General features: G+C 36.2%; 1 protein-coding gene and 1 pseudogene across 1 annotated transcript; both read left to right on the top strand.

The window, feature by feature from the left end:
• The first annotated feature begins 545 nt into the window (after positions 1–545).
• Positions 546–22,764, top strand: CIMIP6 (ciliary microtubule inner protein 6). Its single transcript, XM_078057433.1, has 5 exons — positions 546–667; positions 2,282–2,492; positions 8,569–8,722; positions 21,325–21,440; positions 22,251–22,764. The coding sequence occupies exons 1-5, from the start codon at positions 546–548 to the stop codon at positions 22,617–22,619; spliced, it is 972 nt and encodes a 323-aa protein (XP_077913559.1). The 3' UTR covers positions 22,620–22,764.
• LOC118547768 (U4 spliceosomal RNA) lies at positions 12,728–12,804 on the top strand (annotated as a pseudogene).
• Positions 22,765–23,232: the final 468 nt, after the last annotated feature.

Below are 23,232 nucleotides of genomic sequence, written 5' to 3'. Positions count from 1 at the left end.
GAGTTACAACCATGAGAAGCAGATGGAAAAAACTGATATCAGATGTATATAATAAATTGATCATGACCTTTCCAGAGATATAAGTTTTTTTTTTTTTAAGGTAATAGAAAAAGCCTTAGAAGTTATTCACACTTGACCAGTAATCAGTTTTTCCAAAACCTCTACAGAGAGCAATTTTTGTTGGGCTGCAGGGAGCTAGAATCCAAGGGTGCTGAATGTTGTTTGTATGTGTACTGGAGTGGGGGTTGGGAGTATACAGCTACACTAAGCCAGACTAAAAAACAATCCCAGCAGATTCACCAGAAATATGCAAATACTGTAATGGCAGTCCATTCACCTGTGATGAACAGGATGCTTCCTCAGGTAGCTACTTAATGATGAATGAAACACAATCTTCACCCTTATGGAGGTTACTGACTAGTAAAGGGTATTCGTAGTGCTTACCAAAAAACAAAACAAAACAAAAACAAACAAACAAAAAAAAAACTAGGTACATAAATTATAAATCATGGTATTATGAAAGCAAGTACTAAAATAGAGACTACATGGGGCAGGAAGGGAGAAATCTAGGAAAAGCTTCTGAGGAGATGGCTTTTAAACGGAGACCTGAAGATAATGGACCAGTGGTGCAGGGAGCTGGGGAAGAGCTACCCAGGCAGAGGGGACAGTGTGTGCAAATGCCCTGAAGGGAAAAAACTGGTGTGTCCAGGAACTGAAAGCAGCCGTGCTGTCTGGAGAAGTGAGGGGAGAGAGGTCTCAGTGCATTTGAAGAGATTGGCTGGAGCTGGGTCCCTGGGCCTCAGAGCTATGATAAAGAAGCAGTATTCACTGTAAATGCAACACAAAGCCATTTGGGAGTTTTCACTAAAAAAATGACATGATAGAAAAGATGAACCTGGCTTTGGTTTGAAGTAACGTGGGGGTTATATTTTAAGGGCCAAGACCAAGCAGAACTGCTCATTTTCTCTATAAATTTGGAATCTTGTTTGCTCACCTTCCATGGGTCAGGGCTTTGATTTTAAAAGCTTCTATGTAAAAAGTATTCACATTCCTCTATTTCATTCTTTCCTTTATTTTCCAAGAATGTGAAATTTTAAAATACTGCCTTTTATAATGTCTATCACTCTTTATTTAAAAGAGAAACTTTCTATAAATTCTTTCTAAACATTTTTTAATATTTAAAAAAATTCAATAATGTTCATTTTGGTACCAGTCTAGTTATTAAAAGCAAAAAGTGATGAGATTGAATTGATTTTTCTCAGGCCTACACAGTGGTCTTTTCCTGAAAAGATAAATAATAGTGGTCATTTGGTAGCTTTTATAAGTTTTGCCAAGTGAACTTTTAAAATTAAATAGCTATCCTTGTCCAGGTGACTGAATTTACTAAGTAACTTTTCCTTTTAAGATTCATTCATTTATTTTAGAGAGAGAGAGTATGTGTGTAGGGTGAGGGAAGGAGGGACAGGGAGAGAGGGAGATAGAGAATCTCAAGCAGACTCCCCACTGAGCATGGAGCCTGACGCTGGGCTGGATCCCTGGATCCCAAGATCATGACCTGAGCCAGAATCAAGAGTCAAGCTCCATCCTGGACCCCAAGATCATGACCTGAGCCAAAATCAAGAGTCAATCGCTCAACCTACTGAGCCACCCAGGCGCCCCTTAAGTAACTAACTTTTAAAGAAGATGAGTTAAGAGAAGCATGTAACATGGGGCGCCTGGGTGGCTCAGTTGGTTAAGCGACTGCCTTCGGCTCAGGTCATGATCCTGGAGTCCCGGGATCGAGTCCCACATCGGGCTCCCTGCTCAGCAGGGAGTCTGCTTCTCCCTCTGACCCTCTTCCCTCTCATGCTCTCTGTCTCTCATTCTCTCTCTCGCAAATAAATAAAAAAAATAAAAAATAAAAAAAAATAAAAAAAAAAAATAAAAAAAAAAAAGAGAAGCATGTAACTCACCTTCATGAATAAATGCTGCAAACAGGATCTGTAACCATGATCAAATCACTACTCTTTCTTTATTCCAAGCAAGTGAAAGTCTGTACAATGCACTGGTGTATTGTTATGAATAATCATTATTAACACAAATCCCTTTATCTTTTATATGATTTAAAATGACAAGATACCCTTCCATATTTTAATTGCACAAGTCCCTTATAACTACTAATAAAGCCTAAATTGTCTTGACTGATACTTGAAATATATTTAAATTTTATTTTATACAATTATGACACAGTCCTAAAATGCTCATTGGGATACATTACTTACTATTTAATTCTGTTTTTCAGAGAGCATAAAATAGAAGATGCTGGTATAGTGTATGTAACTGAAAAAAAAGAAGAAATCAAACATGACAAAAAACCTGGAAAAAGTATACAACATTCAAAACCATGTGTCGGGAGAGGACGTGTATATTATGCGAAATTCATTCATACAAACGCAAGAACATTCAATGAACCAGTTCCCTACATAGATCCCAAAAAAGGGCCAGAAAAGCAGGTTGGATGGATGTTCCTTATATACAAATACAGATTTAGATTCAGAAGCTGTTTTGCAGGATAATTTGGTCACAGACTACATAAAGGATGTGACATATTTCAGACTAATACTTTTTATAATCCAATAGTTAAAAGCAGTAACCTGAGACTATTCTCCCAAATAAGTATTGCATATAAACAATATATAAAAAGGGAAAGAATCCAAATAACCATTTTTCTAGATTGAGTCAGATTATGGCCACTTAGTAGTGCTTGGCAGATACTGAAGAAATCTATAATATTGTATTTGTGTCACATATTCTAATATAAAAAATTCCCATGATACTCTCTATAAAATAATAGCTACCATTTATTTAAAGTGTGTGAAGTGCTAGGGATGAGCTAAGTGTTTCATATAAGTTATATCCTTTAATCTATGCAACAGTTTTTAGGGGTTAGTATTAGAAATATTTTACAGATGATAACGTATCATGATGAGATGACATGGTGAGCAAATGTCACAGTCGTGTTTCTGACCCAGGATTGTTGGTTTAGTCAAACCATGCTTTTATTCACTATTGTACTAAAATATATTTCATTATCTTCTTTCTTTAAACTTAGGTTTGTTGAGGTATAATTTATTCTGTTAGTTTCCTGTTCCTGATGTTACAAATTGCCACAAATTTAAACACTAGCTTAAAGCAACACAAATTTATTCTCAACATTTCTTGAGCTCAGAAGTCCAAAATCAGTCTCCTTAGCTATTAGCAGGGCTGGTTTCCTTCTGGAGGATTTAAGGGAAAATCCAGTTCCTTGCCTTTTTCAGCTTCTAGAAGCTGCCTGCGCTCCTTGGCTCGTGGCCCCTTCCTCTTGAAAGCCAGCAGCATGGCATCTTCAAATCTTTCTCTGACTCTCCTGCCTCCCTCTTCCAAGGATGGGTGTGATTACATTGGGCCCACCTAGATAATCCTGGATAATGTCCTCTTCCCAAGATGTTTAACTTAATCTCAGCTGCGAAGTTCCTTTTGCCACGTGAGTTTATGTGTAGTTGTGATTTAACATTTAAATGGAGATTGCTTTTAGCGACCTATCTTCACATCAATAACATCCAATGTTCTTATCTTAAAATAGATAACGTACCAGGTCACTGTGTGTGAATGGGAGATCTTCTTGGGGCAGGAATTAATGTAGTCATATATGCATTAATGTCATGTAATAAAACTTTATGTGGGCAATTTTAAGGCTATTTTGTTTTATAAATAAGCAATTATTGGGGGATTTAAAAGATATTGATAGTCCAGGCCTAAAATGGAGAAATAAGTCTGGTCCAGAAATCCAGGTTAGTGAAGTTCCCATGTTTCTTACAAAAGTTAATGAATGACTTCCTGAGCTCTAAGTCAGGGCTGAATTAAAACCTAACTGTTAACTGAACCCACCCTTACCTTGGAGATACTAAGGAAAAGAAATGGGTTTGAGAATGGAGATATAAAATGTAAAAATCTCAAAAAATCAATCAACTACTTTTCTCTTATTCTTAGTTGATAGGTGTCTTGAGAAAGGTAGTATTAGGAGCTGCTGTCCCTATGGGGCAACATAATAGCAGTAGGATCCTTGTTTATGGGTACTAAAGGCTAACTGAGTCAGAGACCTTTAAGAGATGGTAAAAGGAAGTTTGAGATGAAGTAAGAGGACAGGGAAGAGAGGCTGCTGGTGGACATGAGTGAGGAGGTATAAAGAAAGACTGAAGATGCATCACAGAGTTAAGAGTGTATTTGTTTTGGGTGTGGAGTGAAGGCACTGTTCATATTTAAAAAACAAAAACAGCAATATAAGTGTACTCACTTCCATGGACTCGAGGAGTAATAAAAGAATGCTCGTTTCACGTATCTGTACACTTTGGTCCTTTATCTAAGATGACAGGTTTCTTTTTAAAGGTTAGTTTGGTTGTTTTAAAAAATTAACTGGTTTAGAGTAGTGCTGGCTTTAATGCAAGAGTAAAGAAAATAATGTTGCCTAATATTAAAGTGACACATCTGCTCTCCTATGTGTTTTGCTAAGATAACAGCTTAAGAACCTAACACCAGATTGGTTGGTTTTACTTATTTACAAGATATTTAAATAAAACAACCACACAGTTCTATATAGGGACATAAAATTGGGGGTGCCAGAAAAAGTAAAAAAGCTGTAGCTCGGTCACTGCAAATCACAAGAGTTTGGTGGTCTTGTGTTTTTAAAAGAGATTATACTAGGTCATTATGTTCCAAAGTATATGTTTCAGAGCATTAGCCCTGCCTATGTGCTCAATAAAATAACATTCCAAAGTCAATACATTTTGGAAAAGCTATATATTTAGATCTTAAAGCTTCACAAATCCCATTTGTATAGAAAGGTTCTAAGAAATCCTGTGATAAACTTATTTCACTTTACTTACCTCAGTATTTCCCAAATTTATTTAACTTTGGAAACCTTTTTTATATAACACCTTTTAATATGCCACAGAACTAGTATTCCACAGAACACAATTTAGGAATAACTTATCAGGGACATTATGGGTTGCTTAAAAAGAGGTATTTTCAGCACTCCCAGTATCCACAGCAAAATAGAGATGAACATAGATACAATGTACCTCTAGTGTTTCCCATAACACTTCAATGTTTTAAAGCCTTTGAGCTCCACTAATACAACGTGATTCTCTGTAAAGTGTTGTCAAAAGTCCGTATTTCCCTAGGAATCCCCCAAGGAGGATTTTTTGTTCCACAGAGGACCGCCCCCAGTGGCAGCCGTCTTTGTCAGGCTGCCGTGGAGTTCTACCTACCACCTCTTGCATTCTCTTAACTGGCTTCTCCAGGTTGCCCCAATTGCCTTTACTACTTCTCTGCCCAAGACTCTCCCTTAATTTCCCAAAGAATGAAAACTAATTAATGTCTCCTAATGCCTTTCTGAAGGCTTAGAGATAGCAGAAGTATAACAAAGACCGCTTCACAGTGGTTTCCAAAGGTGGTTAAGGAGTTCACAATATAATGGCCATCAGGTCTTCCACGGGTGGGGGTTAGTGGGAGCCTCTTCCTCAGGAATCTCTAGATGTCTCCATACCATGGAGCTGCAATGACTGTTATCCTGAAGCAGGAAAGACTGGTCTTGGGCTAGAAGGGGAGCCATCCTGCTTTCTCTGGGTCCAAAGTTTTGAACTGAGATCAACTACCTCTTTAGGCAAAACCCCTTCCACAATCTGCAAGAGTTGGACTGACCCCTGAAGCCTAGACAAAGCAATCACAGTAGAAAACTTTTCCCAGTTTGGCTTATTTCATCATAAATAATTCATATCAACCCCTCACAATCCACTTCAAGTGATGGTGCAGTAAATTTTTATACTTAGTCTTTCCCTTCAACATGGACTGAAGGAAAAAAACAAGCTCTCACCTATCTCTTTAATCTTACAATCTTTTATGAGCAAATGCTTGTACCAACATGGCATGTACATGTGCACAGGCCCATATATATTCTCACTCTTCCAGGAACAAACCAGACTCTTCAGGCAAAGGGCAGACTATCCAGAAATAGAAAACAGAAAAACAGCATTTTTTGAACTGTAGGATTTCATTCTGCTGAAGTGAAGCTTCATCCCACTTACAACACCCATCAGAATACTTCCCCAGCTCTGAGGTCTTCAAGTCATCAGTCACACTTGAGGAAACATTGTTCATTATTTCCTTTATATTTTGTGAAACTAAAGAGACCATTTTGGTAAAATTCTAAATTCATAAGAAATCTTGAGAGGTGAATTGATTATCTCTGCTTTTGGGGTAACTTTTGCAATATATTCTTGTTCAAAAAATAATTGAATGCTGCCAGGCATTTGCTAGCAGTTTGCTCATCCCAGAGTCACTTACACGGTAACTTGGGTGTTAGCAAAATAAGTTTCTGATCAACAAAAGAAGATAATATACAGTGTACTCCTTAAAACCTTTTCATAGAAGATCTTTCTCAAGATACTTAAAATCTCTCTATTGTTACTTCTGAAATAATTTAAGTAGGTTTGTGCTTCTGTGGCTTTGCATTCTACAGCAGATTTGATAAAGCAATGTAGCACGGAAATTAGGGGCATGCATGGATGGAGGCAGGGGTCTGACTTGGACAGCTCTGTTGTCTGCTAGGGATACACTTTGGGGAAGTTAATCTCCCAGCAGTTTTCTCATCTATAAAGTGGGTATATCTACTTGCAGAATCATGGTGAGGGTAAGTGAGAAAAGGCCTATAAATCTGAGATGTTGAGGCATAATAAGCACTATCATAATCGTGCAGTGGAGGAGGCCTGCAAGAAGCAGGCATGCTGACAACAGTTAGATGTGACTATTTTCAGCCAGATAGTGAGAAGACACCATCTGTTTAGTAATCTGTTCTAGAATTCCCAAGATCGACATCAAGTAGTCTTAAGTTTTGTAATTCACCTTTCAGCCCATCTCTCCTGTTCTCCAAAATTCCCTGGTTCCTAAATTCCTTTGATCTCTGCAAACGTATTCATTACCCAGGGGTTACAATTTGTCATTGGCCTAAAAACTAGCACTCATTTAAAGTTGCCAAGTGAGGTCTAACTCTCTCTTGCATTAGTCAGGGCTCAGTTCCCTCTTAGGTCCATGTTCATCCTGTCTTTTTCAGCTTGAAGATAATTTCCCTTAACGAAGAACCTAAGTTGAGGAGCTCTGATTTTTAGCTCTGAATGGCATACTCTTCTTCAAATTCTTAGACTTTCTGTGATTTCTGGATATAAGATTTTTTTTTTCTCGCAGAAAACCCTATTTTTGCTGCCTTTGGTATATTTCATGAATTTCTTCTAAGCTTCTTGACAATCTCCTGACAAGGTGACCCCATGAAATTATTTTTTTTTAATTTGATATTGTACACCTCTTTTATACGTGCCTGTCTTTTTAGAAACTAAGCTACTTTGGGAGCTGACTCCCTGTGGAGTCAGATAGATGTCTTCAAATGCCTCTTACTTTTCATAGCACTGTAGCTTCAATTGCACTGTCAGAATTTTACTTACGTGAATCTCATATTCATCCCCCTTGAATCATATTTTTCAAGTCTCTGACTACAAAATCATGGTTGATTTTTTAAAAGCCTGATCTCTCTCCTCAAAGCCCAAAGTAGGTGTTCGATTATACCTAAAGTTTCTTTCACTGTCTAATAATATCCAAGAACTCCCAGGTGTCACAGTTGCCCTTTCCCAAGGTTGTCTTAAGTCTACCTGATCAACCAGATTTAAAAGAAAAATGTTTACTTAGAATTAAGTTTAGTAAGTTTCCCCTCACTGTTTTCACAACTTCTAAGAATCAGATTCTAATATGTGCTCATGGAGAATCTATCAATTCTCCCTTTCCTGGGTACTTAAGTCAGGTTTTACCATCAAAAATTCAGTAACATTGGAGATATTTTTCGTTAGAACAAAGTTTTTCAAACTGAGGCATTAGGTGGGCTATAAAGCACTGTGGTTTGCAACTAGCATTGTGAAATGAAATGGAAGAGATAAATGATAAAATAGAAAAATAGTCAAGTGTACTGCATGTAGTAAGAATAAATATGGTGAAACTGAGTTTTATGTTTATGTATGCATTGTGTGTTCTTGCATGGCAGAATCTATTTCATGGTGTGCATCATGGACTGAAAACTATGAAAAGCACCATCTTAGATGATAATACATTATTTGTATTTTCATAATGAAAAGTATAGAACATAATTTTTAGATTAAATCAAGCCATATATATACATGTATGTACATATATATAATAAAATGGTAGTACAAAATATAGAAATATAACTACTTGGTTGATTTTTACCACTCCACTTCTGTTGACAGGAAGTAGTTTAAGAATTTAGCAGCTATCTTTTAGCTAAAAATATGTGATAATTCACTTTTAAGTACCTTTTAAAAAATTCAGTCTTTGTAAAAATATACTTATTCCTAGATCTCGGGATTCCATTTTAGCACTAGAATATCCAATAACTTATTGAATCAAATCACTGAACATTCAGACATCAAGCAGCACATGAAAATGTTCTAAGGTATTCAACTTTGTGTTTCCAATTTTTTTCCCATAAAGGGTGACTGGTGGTCACATGGTAAAAGACTGGAGCATCCCTTCCAACCATCTTATGATACTAAGAGCACCCAGAGGAGTGACTTTCAAAAACCAGCATGTCCATTGGTTTTGCCAGTCAAACACAGCAAGTTGCAAAAGCCTTCTTGTGGAATAGGTAAGTTTAGCTGTGATAAAACTTCTTTCCCATTCTCTCACATTACTGCTATCAAATTAAGGTTTATTAGATGTACTGGCACCTCCTGAGAAAATTACTTCTCTATAGGAGTTGAAAATACACATACAGCAAATGCAACCCTTAACAAGTTTGTTCTTTATCCCTTCTTGGTGGACAGCTTATCTCCAAACATATTTACTATAACATAATAAAAATTGGCTTGATCATTGATAACACCAGCCTCCAAGTCACATACTTAGTAGCATTCTGCTCATTATTGTTGTCACCAAACTTTAAAAAGTATAACTAGTAAAATTGTAGGCAGTATTTTTCTAAGCACACTCTGAGGGACACTAGTTCCTTACGATGTTTGTAGATGCTGCTCAAAAAAAGAGGAAAGTGGTCAAATAAGTTTTGTAAAAACTGAATTTATAAAGCTAAACAGATGTTTTAAGCCATAGAACTCTTAAAACCCTTACTGTAAGCACAAGCATAATGTATTCCAAGAAGAGGAATAAAGAATGTTTTGTTTTCCCCAATATTGACCACCTCACCCTTTTTTGAAGAGATTATTTCAGATGACTGGTATCCCATAAAACAATGTAGGAAATACTGTTACATGGACTGTTAAAACATTGTCAGATCTTAAAGTTATTTACCTGACAACGTTATTATAATAAACTAAGTCTTTCATATTTAGTCAGTTTCTATCTGTTTCCTACCACATGTCTTAGTCATCTCTACTGCTGGAGTAGAATTTAGCAGGTCTTAAAGAAGTGCAGGATCAAGTTGAAACAAAAATGTATTTATTGAGTACCCACTCTGGTTGTCACTCCATATAAAAGTTCATAAGCTAAACTTCAAATAATTTTCTGAACATGACAGTAGATAACAAAGGGTTACTTTTATCGGTCAGCTGTCCCTTACTTAATTTTAGCCTTCAGGCCTCTGTGATCTGGCCAGTTTAGTTAAGGATACAAAGGGCAGGTAGATTGAAGATCAGAGCATTACAAAATGGTCATATTCAGCATGATTTCCACTTCAAGGGTGGTAGTTAATGGAGAGGACTGTTAGATAATCTGTAACGTGATCTCTCCTTTAGAAAGGTAATGAAGTTTGCACTTCTGATTCAGGATGGTAGACTGAACATAGACATCTAAATCCCCCACCTCCCAAGACTCTATTAAGTGATAGTAAAGCAATCAACCCATAAAGATGAAGAGAATGGAAAGAACTTTCTGCAGTATGGGAAGGAATGAAAACTTGTTGATGTATTAAAGAAAGCAAAGAAGCAATAGCCCAGAAAAGATAGAGGGAAAGGCAGCAAAGAGCCAATCTACCCGAAAGAACCTCAAAGTAGCTGGAGGCTCAGTCAGCAGGCAAAGCAGAAGGCAAGAATGAATCCAAGGAGAGAATCCAAGGGTGACCTGAAAGTCTGTCTTTTAAATAATCACTCCAGTCATGAACATTCTATTCTACACCAACATTAAGACTAGTGGAGCCCAGTGTCTCAGCCAGCTAGTCAATTACTACACCAGTTACTTTTTTTTTTTTTTGTAATTCAAGTTGATCTCTTATCCTATTCTTAGTTTATGAATGGACAGCCAAAGATTACAATTATGCCAAATTATTATTTTTTTTATGTTTGGAGGGTAAAGTCAAGGAAACATCACAGAACATAAAACAACAACAGCAGCAACAACAAAAAACTAGAAAATATGAGAGAATAAAAGCAAAGTGGAGAATCAGTCTGGGAGGTCCAACTTTTCTGGAGCTCCAGAAAAGCAAGGAATAAAATTGAAACTGGAGATAATTATCAACACATAAAACTTACTGAGCACATACTATTTGCCAGGCACTTTATGGAACTTCCTAAATATTGCTCATTCAATTCTCATTCCAACCCTAAGGAATATATTAGTATGGTAATATTATTAATACTCTCATTTTTCAGATAAGAAAGCAAGCACAGAGTTTAAATAATTTGCCCAAGGCTACAGAGCAAATAACTGGTATTTGAACTCAGTCTACCTCCAATTAAAACCAGTACTCTAGAATAATAGAATAACACAGCCTCTAGAATAATAAAAAAGTTTCCCAATGTAAGAGAGTGAGGCATTAAAGGAGTCTACTGAGTGCTTCTAAGTATGAAAGGACAAAAGATATACAACCTATATATCATTATGAAATTGCAAAGCAATAATTACAAAAAGAAGATTCTGTAAGTTTCCATAAAGAGAAAGAAAAATTAGTCACTAAGAAATAAGAATCAGTATGGAATCAAGAAGTACTGATGCAAAAGTGAAATGGAGTTATGTCTTCAAAGTTTCCAGGGGAAAATTTTTTTAGTTGGAAAAGAGGGTTTATTTAACACAAATACTAGAACCATTCTTTTTCAAGTGGCACCAGGCTTTGGACACAGTGAGAAAAAAATGTAGTCCCAGCACAATATTTGGCCCTGAAGTGAACAAAATTCATATAGTTATATTATAAATGCTATTTTGTAGTTTTCAACTTTTAGCATTATATAGATACAGTATGGAAATTTTAAATGTGTGTACAGAACAGAATTATGTTACTAGCCTTAACAAGAAAAGCACATCAACAGTTGACAGAAGATGGGAAGTAGAAAGAAGGCCGCTAATATCTTTATTTAACTTGAGTACCCAAGAGATACTACACAAAGCAGATGAAACAAGGAATAGAAGTTTAAGGTTGAAGTCAAAGGAACTAATATAAGAACCAATTTCTCTCTCTAGCCCTGACCTCTTTGCTGAACCTCGAACTCCCATCCAGCCACCAACCTAACATCTTTTCTTGGAGAGCTAATCTCCTTTCAAACTTAACATGGCTCGGATAGAACGGTTCCTTTCCCCCATTCAAACCTGTCCCCTGCCAGTTTTCCTCTTTTCAATAAATGCCACTTCTATTCCCCCTCAAGTTTGGATAACCTAGAAGTCATTCCAAAACTCCCTACTCTCTATAGCCAATCCATCAGCAAATCTTGACACCTCTATCTCCAAAATATACTCCAAATCTTCTTACTAATGTTGTACAGTTCCTGTTACCCTGCTTTCTCTCTTTCTCCTGCAAAATATGTTTTCCACACCATTGTTAGAAGGATCTTTTAAAAACACAAATGATATTACTTTCCTCCATTAGATGAGTTACTTCTCATTGTTTGTAAAGTTGATTTCAAATTCCTCATCATGGCCTACACGGTCCTGTTTAATCTATGGAATCTATCCCCTATTGCTCATGATATCATGAGAGGGACATTTCAAGAAGGGGCAATTAACTCAGGCCAAGGAGGCAGAGAATGTTCTCTGAAAATCATGGTTATTTCCAAAATGATTTATGCCTGTGCATTTGTTACTGTATTTCCATAATTAATTTATTCTTATAAATTAAAATCTGAGTACTAAGAGAGTTTCTAGAATACATTCAAAGTTGGATATTTTGGAAAGGCTTGCCAAAAGGTGATGAACTTTTTAAAACAAAGATTTTATTTATTTATTTGGGGCGGGGGGGAGACAGAACGTGAGCAGGGGGAGGAGCAGAGGGAGAGGGACAAGTAGATGTGGGGCTTGATCTCATGATCCTGAGATCATGACCTGAGCCAAAATCAAGAGTTGGATGCTTAACTGAGCGACCCAGGTGCCCCCCAAAGTCACTAACTTTTAAAAGTGCTAATTAGGTGTGGACAAAATCACTATAAGAGAGGAGCTGGAATGAATTTTTTAAACCTTGAAGGATTCTGCAGTCATTTTATTTCAGATGTGTCTTTAAATTTCCATTCTGTTTTAAAGAAACAAACTAGAAATGTTATATTAGGGGTGTGGTTTACACAAGAAACACACAGTGCAGTTCCAATCAATGGATACTCCCGCAAAGGAAATGCATTGGTATTCCAGTAAAAATTTGGAGACTGAACTGGTTAGAATAAAGTATCTAAGTTTAGTATATATAATACTCCACGATTCTTTGTTTTAACTTTTTTGGTTAAGCTTTGCGCAGTGGCAGTATCGTAGCCAATGAGGTTTATCCGAGGCGCGATTATTGCTAATTGAAAACTTTTTTGGTTAAGTAACCAGTCAGATCCCAGTTTTTTCTCATAAGGTGGGGTTGCTTCTACTCTAGTTCAGTATGGGACATGGTAGAAGATGAGAGCAGAGAGCTAGGTTTTGTTCTAGGATGACCAGGCAAGGCCCAGCCATTTCATAAGAGACCCCCAACCCCCCAACATCAATGCCTATCGGTCTGTTCTGTTGTGCCAGTCTATTTTCCCAGAGTGGAATCCTCCAAACCTCTGCTGGAGTGAGGAACAAAAAATCTGGGAATTTCTCCAATAATCCTCTGTTGGAAACTTCACCTTGTTGCATGCTCCCTGCCCCAGAGCTGTCAGATGCCTCCATTTTTGGAGCCTTACTGGGACCCCACCCCATCCCCATAAGCACTTAAGCTTCCAGTTTTTTTGTGGTCTACTCAAGTTCATTGCCATTTAACAATCTGCTTTCCAGTTTCCAAATTTGTTATTATTTTTGCTCTCATTTAGTTCTCTTTTTTCCTAAGGATTTAAGCTTTTTAAGGTCTTTACTATCATTGTACTGGTGTTTTGGGAGGGGGTGAGGGAAATGCAGATGTTGAATTTGTCATGTTTAACTGGAAATCATGGTCATCTTATCACCATCAATACTCCCTCCCCGTAGAATTTAATACTGATTTAGCACTTATAGTGGTTTGATCCCAGGCCCATTACTTAAATTTCATCATTTTATTTCCTCAATTCAAGAAGTGGGAATAATAATCCCTACTTTGCAGGATTGTTAGGAGAAATAAAAAATATGTCAAGTGCCTACCACAGTGCTTGGTACATAGGAGACAACAAATGGAAGCTATTTCTTTTATTAATTATTGCATTGTACTACGTTAGGTGTTTAGTTGGAATTTAGCTTTGGAAACCAGGTGTGGAAGTCTCACTTTTTCCTTCCTCGCCCTCCCTCCTCCTTACCAACCCCTCCTGCTGCCTCTCCTCCTCTGTCTCTGTCTCTCTGTTCTTTTATTGGTGTTTCTCATTGCCAAATTCATTATTGTATCCCAGGTTCTAATACGATGCCCAGATTCAACAAATATTTATTGATTAATTTAATGATAATTACATATTATTCAACAGATTAAAGACATAATGTAATTTAAACAAACATACACACTACAATATAGACCTGCAATTTATTCATATTTTGGATGGTGTTTGGATACTAGTGAAAAGGGTTTTTAAGAGGAAATATTTGAGCATGACATTTTAAAATATATATATATATAGTTTGTATATTCCAGATTTTACATATATATATATATATGTGCATATGCATACAGACATAGAAACTGTGGATGTAAACATGCATCATACCAATTAAAAGTCATCTCCTGGTCATTCTGTTCCATCAGCCCACTTAATTATGCCTGGTCTTTGGCATTTCAGCAATGTCATCTTGTGCTGATAATGAAAGTGCCCTTTATTCTTGTACCACTACACAATTTCCTGGCTGCCATCCATGGTCACTTCAACAAATGGCTGGGCTCCATCATATCTGAGTCACTATAAGAATAAGTGTTCACTTTAGGTTTTATATCATAAAACTTTATAAATTGGAAAGGCTGATCTAATTTGTGAGGAAAGTCCTACTTAAATAAAACTTTGAGTCTTTTTCAATGACTTGATATTTTAATGTTTTCTTGAATTGCAAAATCAGATTATTATTATCATTAAAAATAGTTTTCTGAAGTAGGCTTTAGTTTGTGTTGCTTCTTTTGCACCAAGGTGTAGCTTAATAATGATTTCTTGCAATAGTTATGTTCGAGTTTTTTCACTGTATTTTGAAAATCTATACCGTTATTTTTTACATTAATAATACTTTTATATAAGATCAAAATAAATACTACTTAGAAGAATGGAGTTTCTGATAGAAAAATATTACTGATGAATGTTTTTTAAGTAGACACACACAAAAAGTTAAGAAAATTTCCCAAAGTAAAAGTTGCTGAGTTCCCACCAATAAAAGGATCAAGTTGTGTGTTTGAATAAATTCTGTCTTTGTTGATAAAATATAGATGGCCTGACACCAACTTGTTTGGCGTATCCTTGTTTAGAAAATTTCTATTTTAATTAGATCAAGTTTCCAAGAAACAGAGAATGGATTTCAAACATTCTTCATGGACTTTGCCTTATGTTTTGTAATCCTCATGTAACAAGGCTTCTTTAAAAGTAATTACTTTGGGTTCAGTTTGAATTCTGAAGTAGAATAACCACTAAGAACTTGAATATCTTCTTTGATGTTTTCCTACTTAGATGTTCTTCACTATTGTGGGCTTCTTTAAAAGTCTCATATATTTGCATAAATTAATACGGTAGTTATGTCTGATTTTAATAGATATAATGTCTGAGTAAGGAATTTCTCTAATAGCGCAGATTCATTTTCTATTAGTTCCCATAAAGAAGTGTTTTTTTTTTTTTAAGTTATTATTTTTGAGATTCTGGGAGGTTCTAGATCACTATTTATTTATTTATATTTTATTTATTCGAGAGAGAGAGAGAGAGAGATAGCGAGAGAGAGCACTAGTGGGGATGAGAGGGGAAAAGCAGGATCCCCGTGAGCAGGGAGCCCGACACAGGGCTCGATCCCAGGACCCCGAGATCATGACCTGAGCCAAAGGCAGACACTTAACCGAGTCACCCACGTGCCCCTAGATCACTATTTAAAAGATAATTCATTTTAATTGATTTAATTGACTTGCTTCTGAAGTATTTCTGTTTCTTAATTGCATAACAGGTCACCTCAAAATTTAGTTGCTTCAAACAACCATCATTTTATTTGCTCATGATTCTGTAATCTGGGCTGGGCTCAGCTGGGCAGTTCTTTGGCTGGTCTTGGTGGTGGACACTTGTAGCTGCATTCACTTGGCAGGTCACCTGAGGACTAGACTCAGCTGGGAGGCTGGAATGACCAGGCCCCTCTTTCTACATGTGGTCCCTCCATATGGGCTCTCCAGTAGGGTAGCTGAACTTCTTACCTAGCAGCTCAGGGCTCCCAAAAATGCAACAGAAACTGAAAGGCTTTCTCAGGGGTATTTTTTATGCTTGGAACTGGCAGAGTGTTACTTTTGCTACCTCCTATCGGTTAAAGCTAATCACAAGGCCAGCCCACGTTCACAAGGAGGGGACTGTACAAGGATGTGAATAGTGGGAGACCAGTAAACTAGAGCCATCAATGTAATGGACTACCACACGTCGTTAAATTGTTCTTCCCATGTGAGTTTAGGAGTAGCTAACTCTTCACTTTACTTTTGTCTGAAATGTCTTCAAATTGTCCTCACTCTAATGGGTGAGAGTAGAGCTGGATATAGAATTCTGGGTTCATGGTTATTTACCTTTTACACTTGGAAGATATTATTCCATTGTCTTCTGGAGCCTATTGTTACATCAAATCTGCAGGAAGTCCAATTGTTAATCTTTTGAGAGTAATATGTTTTGATGTAAGATTTTTAATGTTCAAAGGGGGCCTTTATATATAGAAAGAGTTATATATAGTTACTTATGATTTATATTAATATCCCAGATTTAATATTACAAATGAAAAATATTTCTTTCCTTAAGCCTTTAATTTTTAAATATTGTTTCACTGTAATTGCAGGGCTGTTGGTTTGCAAGGATTCTGTACAGGAGAGAGGCATGAAAACTGGGCAAGCTAAAACGCCATAAAGCTTGCTTTCACTACAGAGATTAAGCCATTTTTCTTGAATAAATGCTTCTTGGATTGTTGTAAGCTTTTGGTTAATTTCCAGAGTTCTGAAAGTTGATTTTGATTATTTTTTTTTGCCAGTGTTCTCATACTATTACAGAGGAACAGCTTTTTGGGGGTTCTTACTCTACCATTCTCACTGATGTCCTATCCCTTTTAGTTTTCAGGTTAAAAATGTTTTCTCCTAATCTCACTGTTATCTTTGTCTGCGGAGTGTTCACTGAACAGGAGTCCTACACTTTGATGTAATCAAGTTTATGAACTTTTCACTTATGGATTGTGCATTGGGTGTTTATGAAGAGTTTTTCTACCTTAACATCACAAAAATATTCTCCTACATTTTCTTCCTTGTTTTTATAATTTTACCTTCCATAATTAAGCCTTAATCCTAGCATCTGCCTTTATATGCATTGTTAAATAGGGAACCTATTTCATTTTTCTCCATGGGGTGAATAAGTTTCCTGGATACTATCCACTAAACAATCCATACTTTCCTTGTTGACTTGTGGAATCTCCTTACTTGTATGTTAGAGTTTCCTATATAAATGGGTCTGTCTCTGAGCTTTCTATTATTAATTTTTAGTTCTTGGATCAGTACTAACATGTTTTAATTTTCTGGATTTTTAGCTTAATATCTGATAGGGAAAGTCTCCATTCTTTGCTCTTCCTTTTCAGAGTTGACCTCTCTATTTATGGACCTTTATTTTTCCATTTAAACTCTGGAATTTATGACATCCCTCAAAATATTTTTTTGACAACTCTCAAAATATCCAGGTAGAATTTTGATTGGGTTTGTTGGCATTATAGATTAATTTAGGAAAAATTGTTACCTTTACAGTAACATACTATTTCATCTTATCTAATAGTATGGAAAGTCTATTCAGTTCTACCTTTATGTCAAGAGAGTTTAAATTTTTTCTCAGGAGAGGTCTTGTTAGTTGTTAGTTTCTAAAAACTTGATATTGTACAGTTGTTGTTCCCACAGAGAGTGTATCTTATTTTTTGTTTTGTTTTCTAGTAGATTATAGTTTTGATTTTTATACACTTAACTGTTTACCTTGCTACACTCTTATTCTCATACTTTGTTGATTCCAGTGGTGTTTCTATTCAGGTAATCATGTTGCCTACAAATAATGAGAGTTTTTTCTTTTCCTTTGAAATCATTTTACTACTTCTTTCATATATATACTTTACATATATATATAGTTCACCAGTATCTCTATTAATATGTTAATAACAGTAGAATTTTAGTTCTGAGTTATGTGTATAATACTTAATTTTTTGTTCTTTAGTCCTTGACTTTTTAAAGAAATAAAAAAATTTGTTATTTTCTTCTATATATCTTAGGCACACACCTTCCTTGATTTATTTCTATCCTTATTTGGGTTTTTCCTCTTGGAATTTTGGAGTAGGCTTTTTTTATGGGGAAATATTCTGAGGATTTCCTTGCCTCCCAATATTTTTTATTTTGGCTTCACTGCTGAATGACAGTTTGGTTGGGTATAAAAATTCAAGGCTTAAAGTTCTTTTTAACATTTTAAAAAATATTAATCAATTATCATCTTGTGTCCAGTGCTGTTGCTGTGAATTTTTATGTAAATCTGCTTTTTCCTCCTTTGTAAGTAACCTACCTTCTCTTTTTGAAAGCATTTAGAATTTTCTTTGCCCTAGATGACCATAAATTTCTCTATAAAGTGTCTTGGTTGTTAGTTTTTCCTTATGTATCCCGCAGGATAGGGAGGAGAGTGAGGCAAGTGAGGGACCCAAGGTGCAAAACTTAAGGAGGCACTCATTCCCAGGGCTATGTAAATGCCCCCTTAAATTTTACAGCACATGGGTCTCACTTGCCTCATCTTACTCCTGGACCTGCCACCCTCCTTGGTAATCTATGAGCCCTTTCAATCTGAGGTCTTTGATCTTTCTCTAATTGGATATTTATCATCATTCTTTCCTTTTTTTCTTTTTAAGTAGGCTCCACACCCAACGCAGGGCTTGAACTCATGACCACGAGATCAAGAGTCATGTGCTCCACCACCTGAGCAGTCAGGCACCCCTATCATCATTATTTCTTCAACTACTTCCTTCCCTCTGTTTCTTTATATAGGTCTCCTGAACTCTACCATCCATGTCTTTTAGCTTTTCTTTTATATTTTAATTTCTTTATCCTTTACTGCTGCCCTTTGAGAGAGTTTCTCAGTCTGTCTAGTTCATGAGTCTTTTTATCTCATCTTTTTAAATTCAGCTATTATATTTTGTTTGATTTCTGATATATATGTGATTCTTTTTTAATGACCCCTTCTTCTTGCTTCATATTAATAATACTTTCTGTGTCTTTGAGCATGTTTGTTGTGCTTATTTTAAATTCCTGGAGTACCGGTTCTAATTATTCAGCCTCACACAGTATATGTTTTAAATTTTGTTGTCTTTCTTTATAGTGTCTGTCTAGTTTATCTTAGGTCATGTTCCCCAAGGGGAGCCAACAGCCCTGTGGAGGCAAAATGTAAAGACTAGGGTCTGACTTGTGTGCCTCCCAGTGAATTTAAAGGAAAGAAAATGAGGGTCAGGCTAGAGAGTGTCAGACCCCATAAAACCAACCTTGACCATTTCCATATGCTGTCACTGTACTAGGCCAGTCCTCTAGTTAGAACACCACCCCTCCCCTCCACTTTAAACTCTTAAAAAGAGGCATCACAAGAAGAGGCAATCTCTTGATGTTTTCAGTCCACCAGCACTGATGGTTGCTGGGGGAATGGTAGCAGAGCAAATACCCAAAGGGGTAGCATGCACCCATTTCATCAGCTCTAGAGGGACTTCTGTGCTGTTCACAAATTACTAAGTTGACAACAGATGGCTAGCCAGTTGCTGCCAGTTTCTTCCCCCTGAGGCAAGCAATGATCTTCCCAGGCAATGTGGGGGGGGGGGGGGAGGGGGTGTCAAGAGAAGATTTTAAAACCTGTCTGCCTCCTATTCTCTCTTAGCCATATCTGACCTTCCTACCCTCCAGCCCAAGCTGCCACCAACCCTTCACCCCAGTCCACTAAAGTCTTTGGGTTTCTAACAGTCAATAATTCCTCAGATTCATACTTCTCCCTTCCAAAGTTTTCCCTTTCATTAGGATACAAAAGAACTGGCCCCTTGCCTAGGTTGAAAGACCTTCTCTAATTTGATCCCAGCATCTTTCAATTCTCAAAGCAAATTATTATCCCCATTTTAGAGAGGAGGAAATTGAATCTCAATGAAGTTAAGTGATTTGTCCAAAGTCACACCACTAGGAAATGTGGTAGGGCTAGAATTTGAAAACATGTCTATCTTATCCCAAAGCCCATGCTTTCGATACTCCATTAACCCCAACTGATTAATGACTGAATTTAGAGCTGTTTTATTTTATTCAAGAATCTATCAAACCATGTTTCTAAAAACACTAATGTTCTGTGAGCTAGACCATGGCATTTACCCAAAACCCAACAGTCTTTTCCAAAATGGTAGAAAAAATGTGTATGTTATGGTTAGAATTTTCTCAATGTCATAGTTGCCCATACATTTTTAGTAAATCTTTGGCACCTGCTGTTCTTTTGTACACTAGCAAATCCTAAAAAAAAAAAAAAAAAAAAAAAGTAATGATTATGTAGAAAATGAGTTTTGAGTAACTGATCTCAATTAGAAATCAAGAAAATGTTATCAGTTAATGTTTTTTTCCCTGCTAACAGGGAAAAGATTGCCATTTCAAGTCATATAATATATAAATACTTAAAGACTCATCATTCCTGCTAGCAAAATTAGTTTATATCAATGTCTGAATATTGAATTGAATTCATGAATGCTTAATAAGTATGAATTTACTAACATATTTCTCCTTCTTATATATTCTCCCTAACTTTAAAGGCAAGATTTTTTAAAAATTAAATTTCATTTCTTCATAGTTAACACAAGCATATAGTGCAAAATTCAAATGGCACAAAAGAATACACAGTGAAAGTGAACCCACCTCTGTCCTCCAGTGACCTAATTCTCTCCCCCTGCAGCAGTCATTTTATCAATTTCTTGAATATTGCTCCAGAGATATGGTAGGTGGACATAACCTCTTATATATGACTTTTTATAAAAGGGAGAAATTTTAAATTTTTTCCTTGCCATAATTTTACCTCACTAAACTGGGAGTTGCTCTGATCTTTATATAACCTTGCATGCTAAACGTTAAAATAAAGTGAGTTTTAAAAGTTATTAAAAATGTGAAACAGAGAGAGACCAATAGAATGAATCCCTATATACCCATCACCTAGCTTGAAAAATTATTTAAAAGTGATTTTTAAAGGGTTTAACAGTCTTATAAATTTTCAGAACATCTGTCAATGGGAAATGAAAAGAATCACATGTTCAACTGTAACTACAGCAACCCTGGAGTCTTCCAGGTCATTCTGTTAGTGCTAGTTGGGAGCAACGTATGCATAAAGTTCACATAGCCTTTCTAGTAGTAAAAAATGAGTTGACAAATGAATTGTACTTACACCTTTCCTAAAATTTTGTTTGGTATATATGCAAAAGACATATCTAACAGACTTTTAAAGCCATTATTGCATTAATATTAGTTTTAGAAAGTACCAGTAATTCCATATATGGGGCTAATTCAGTTGTTTGGATTTGGTTCTTTTCATGGAGAAAGAATGATGTATCCATTATATTTATCCATACTTTAAAAAATTAAGTTTTATTAACATTTTTTAAAAAGCATGATTATGAATATTGATTATATTTCCATATACAAATCTTATTTTTGTCCTGACTTCACAAAATCTTTGTTCTCAGTTCCACTTGCCTCTCCTGATGCATCAGCAGAACTTCAAAAGAATTTTATACAGCACATCTCTTTTTTACATCAATATGATGCTAGGAAAAATCCCAATGAGCCCATCCGGGGAAAGGTGAGAGTATTCAAAATCAATTATTTAATACTTTAGGATGGGACAGATTTATGTTAGAACATTAAGCCTTTCCGAGTCATAACCATCTTTCTAAAAGTCTATTTCAACAAACTAACGTGGTTGTTAGGGGGGTAAAATCTCAACAACATGTCATAGTTAAAATTAAGGAATGATGTCATAATTTTGGATCACAGTCTTTGGAGTTTGGTTTCAATTATTACAATCATTCACTTAAGGTAAAGCAGTTTGATAAACTGTTGGATATGCTCATGTGGGTGAGGCAGGAGAATGCATCTAAGATTTACAAAGCCAAATGTAAATGTTATTACATATTACAATACATGCTGGATTTTTTTTCCAACTGCAGATGTTTGTTTTCATATTTTACTTTAAGTCTTTCATTGAAACTAACTGATATTTGGGATGCAATCACAAATCCTGAGGTCTATGAACTGTAGTTGTTATTGTATCCACAGCAAACTATAGAGCAAGAAATGAAATTTGATATGCGTAGTCTTATACAAGCCAACTGACAGAAATGTTGAGAAGGGGAAACAAGATGCTGACTCTTTGGCTTTCTGCCTTTCCCTTTTATTTTTCTGGCACACCCTGTTTTTATCATTGATTTAAAAGTTTCACTAATAATTATTATGCCACTGTCTTCAGTTTTAGACTAAAGTGACAACCAATGCAGAGGCAGAAATAAGGGCCTGCCTCACCAGAACTTGAGCTAACACATGAACTGAGTTCACAGCTGCATCTTCCAGCAACTTGTGCCCTGGTTAATGTCAACTTTGTTTTCCTTTCCAGCGACATGGAGCTTTTGTGCAGACAGAGATAAAACCAGGGAGTAGGCCAATAGTTCCTACGGGAACAGAGGTATTACGGAATGCTCCGGGGTCATGCTCATCAGAAGTGTCCAAAAAAACAGAGAAAGGAAACTCGGCGGAAAGCAAAATGATCTCACCAGGTCTCTGCCGACAAAATTCCCCAGAGCTGTCAGAGACTGAAACTCCCTTATCAGAAACAGATGTCAGAGAGGCAGCCAAGGCATGCCCCCGAAGTCCTGAGAGAAGGGAGAAGGTCGCAGACATCTTCCAAGTAACTGCAGTAAACGTTCTTCTCCCCAGGCATGATCGTTTCAATCCACCAATAAAAAGTCAGGATAAGTCAGGATAAATTACCTTCTTCAGATAAAAATCTAATCCTTGGAATGGAGAGAAATTGCAGAATCACACAAACCATCACAGTTGCTTTTTCTGTTATCAATAACCTCAAAAAATTCAATTTACATAAATGGGAAAATGAAAAAAGACAATTAAAATGCACCAAAAATTTAAGAGTGGTCTCTAATGAGTGGTGGATAATGAGACATATTTCTAAGTCATATTATTTATAACCCAAACAATTTTGTTTTTCACAAAAATGAACATAATTAACAAATATAAAACTCTTATGAGAGGCCCTATGGGATAGTCATTCTCTGGAATCAAAGCAGGGTTGGAATTTTGCCTCTACACCTATGAGCTGTGTGACCTTGGGTAAATTACTTAACCTTTCTAGACGTCAGTTTCCTCGTCTGTAAAATCAGGATAATAACGATTTCCCAAGGTTAATGAGCATGAGATTATGTACATTGATCAGTAAGTAACCAATGTGATTATATTATCACTATTACTATAATTAAATTTAAAGATAATGTTCTCCTATAACCTTAAATTTTCCTCCTTTAAAACTTTTAGTCCCTCTGTATACAATTAAGAGTGTGAAAAATCTGGAAACATTTCTCCTG

The sequence above is a fragment of the Halichoerus grypus genome, chromosome 10 (genome assembly GCF_964656455.1).
Source record: "Halichoerus grypus chromosome 10, mHalGry1.hap1.1, whole genome shotgun sequence".
NCBI lineage: Eukaryota > Metazoa > Chordata > Mammalia > Carnivora > Phocidae > Halichoerus > Halichoerus grypus.
Note: the sequence above shows the minus strand (reverse complement) of the source record. Positions and strands in the feature narration are given on the sequence as shown.

What these genes read in the sequence shown, in the direction of transcription:
- CIMIP6 (XM_078057433.1), top strand. Translation starts at nt 546, where the DNA reads ATGGGGCAGGAAGGGAGAAATCTAGGAAAAGCTTCTGAGGAGATGGCT. An exon ending in CTACCCAGGCAGAGGGGACA is followed by an intron (nt 668 to 2,281) that starts GTGTGTGCAAAT and finishes TCTGTTTTTCAG; the next exon opens with AGAGCATAAAATAGAAGATG. An exon ending in AAAAAGGGCCAGAAAAGCAG is followed by an intron (nt 2,493 to 8,568) that starts GTTGGATGGATG and finishes TTTCCCATAAAG; the next exon opens with GGTGACTGGTGGTCACATGG.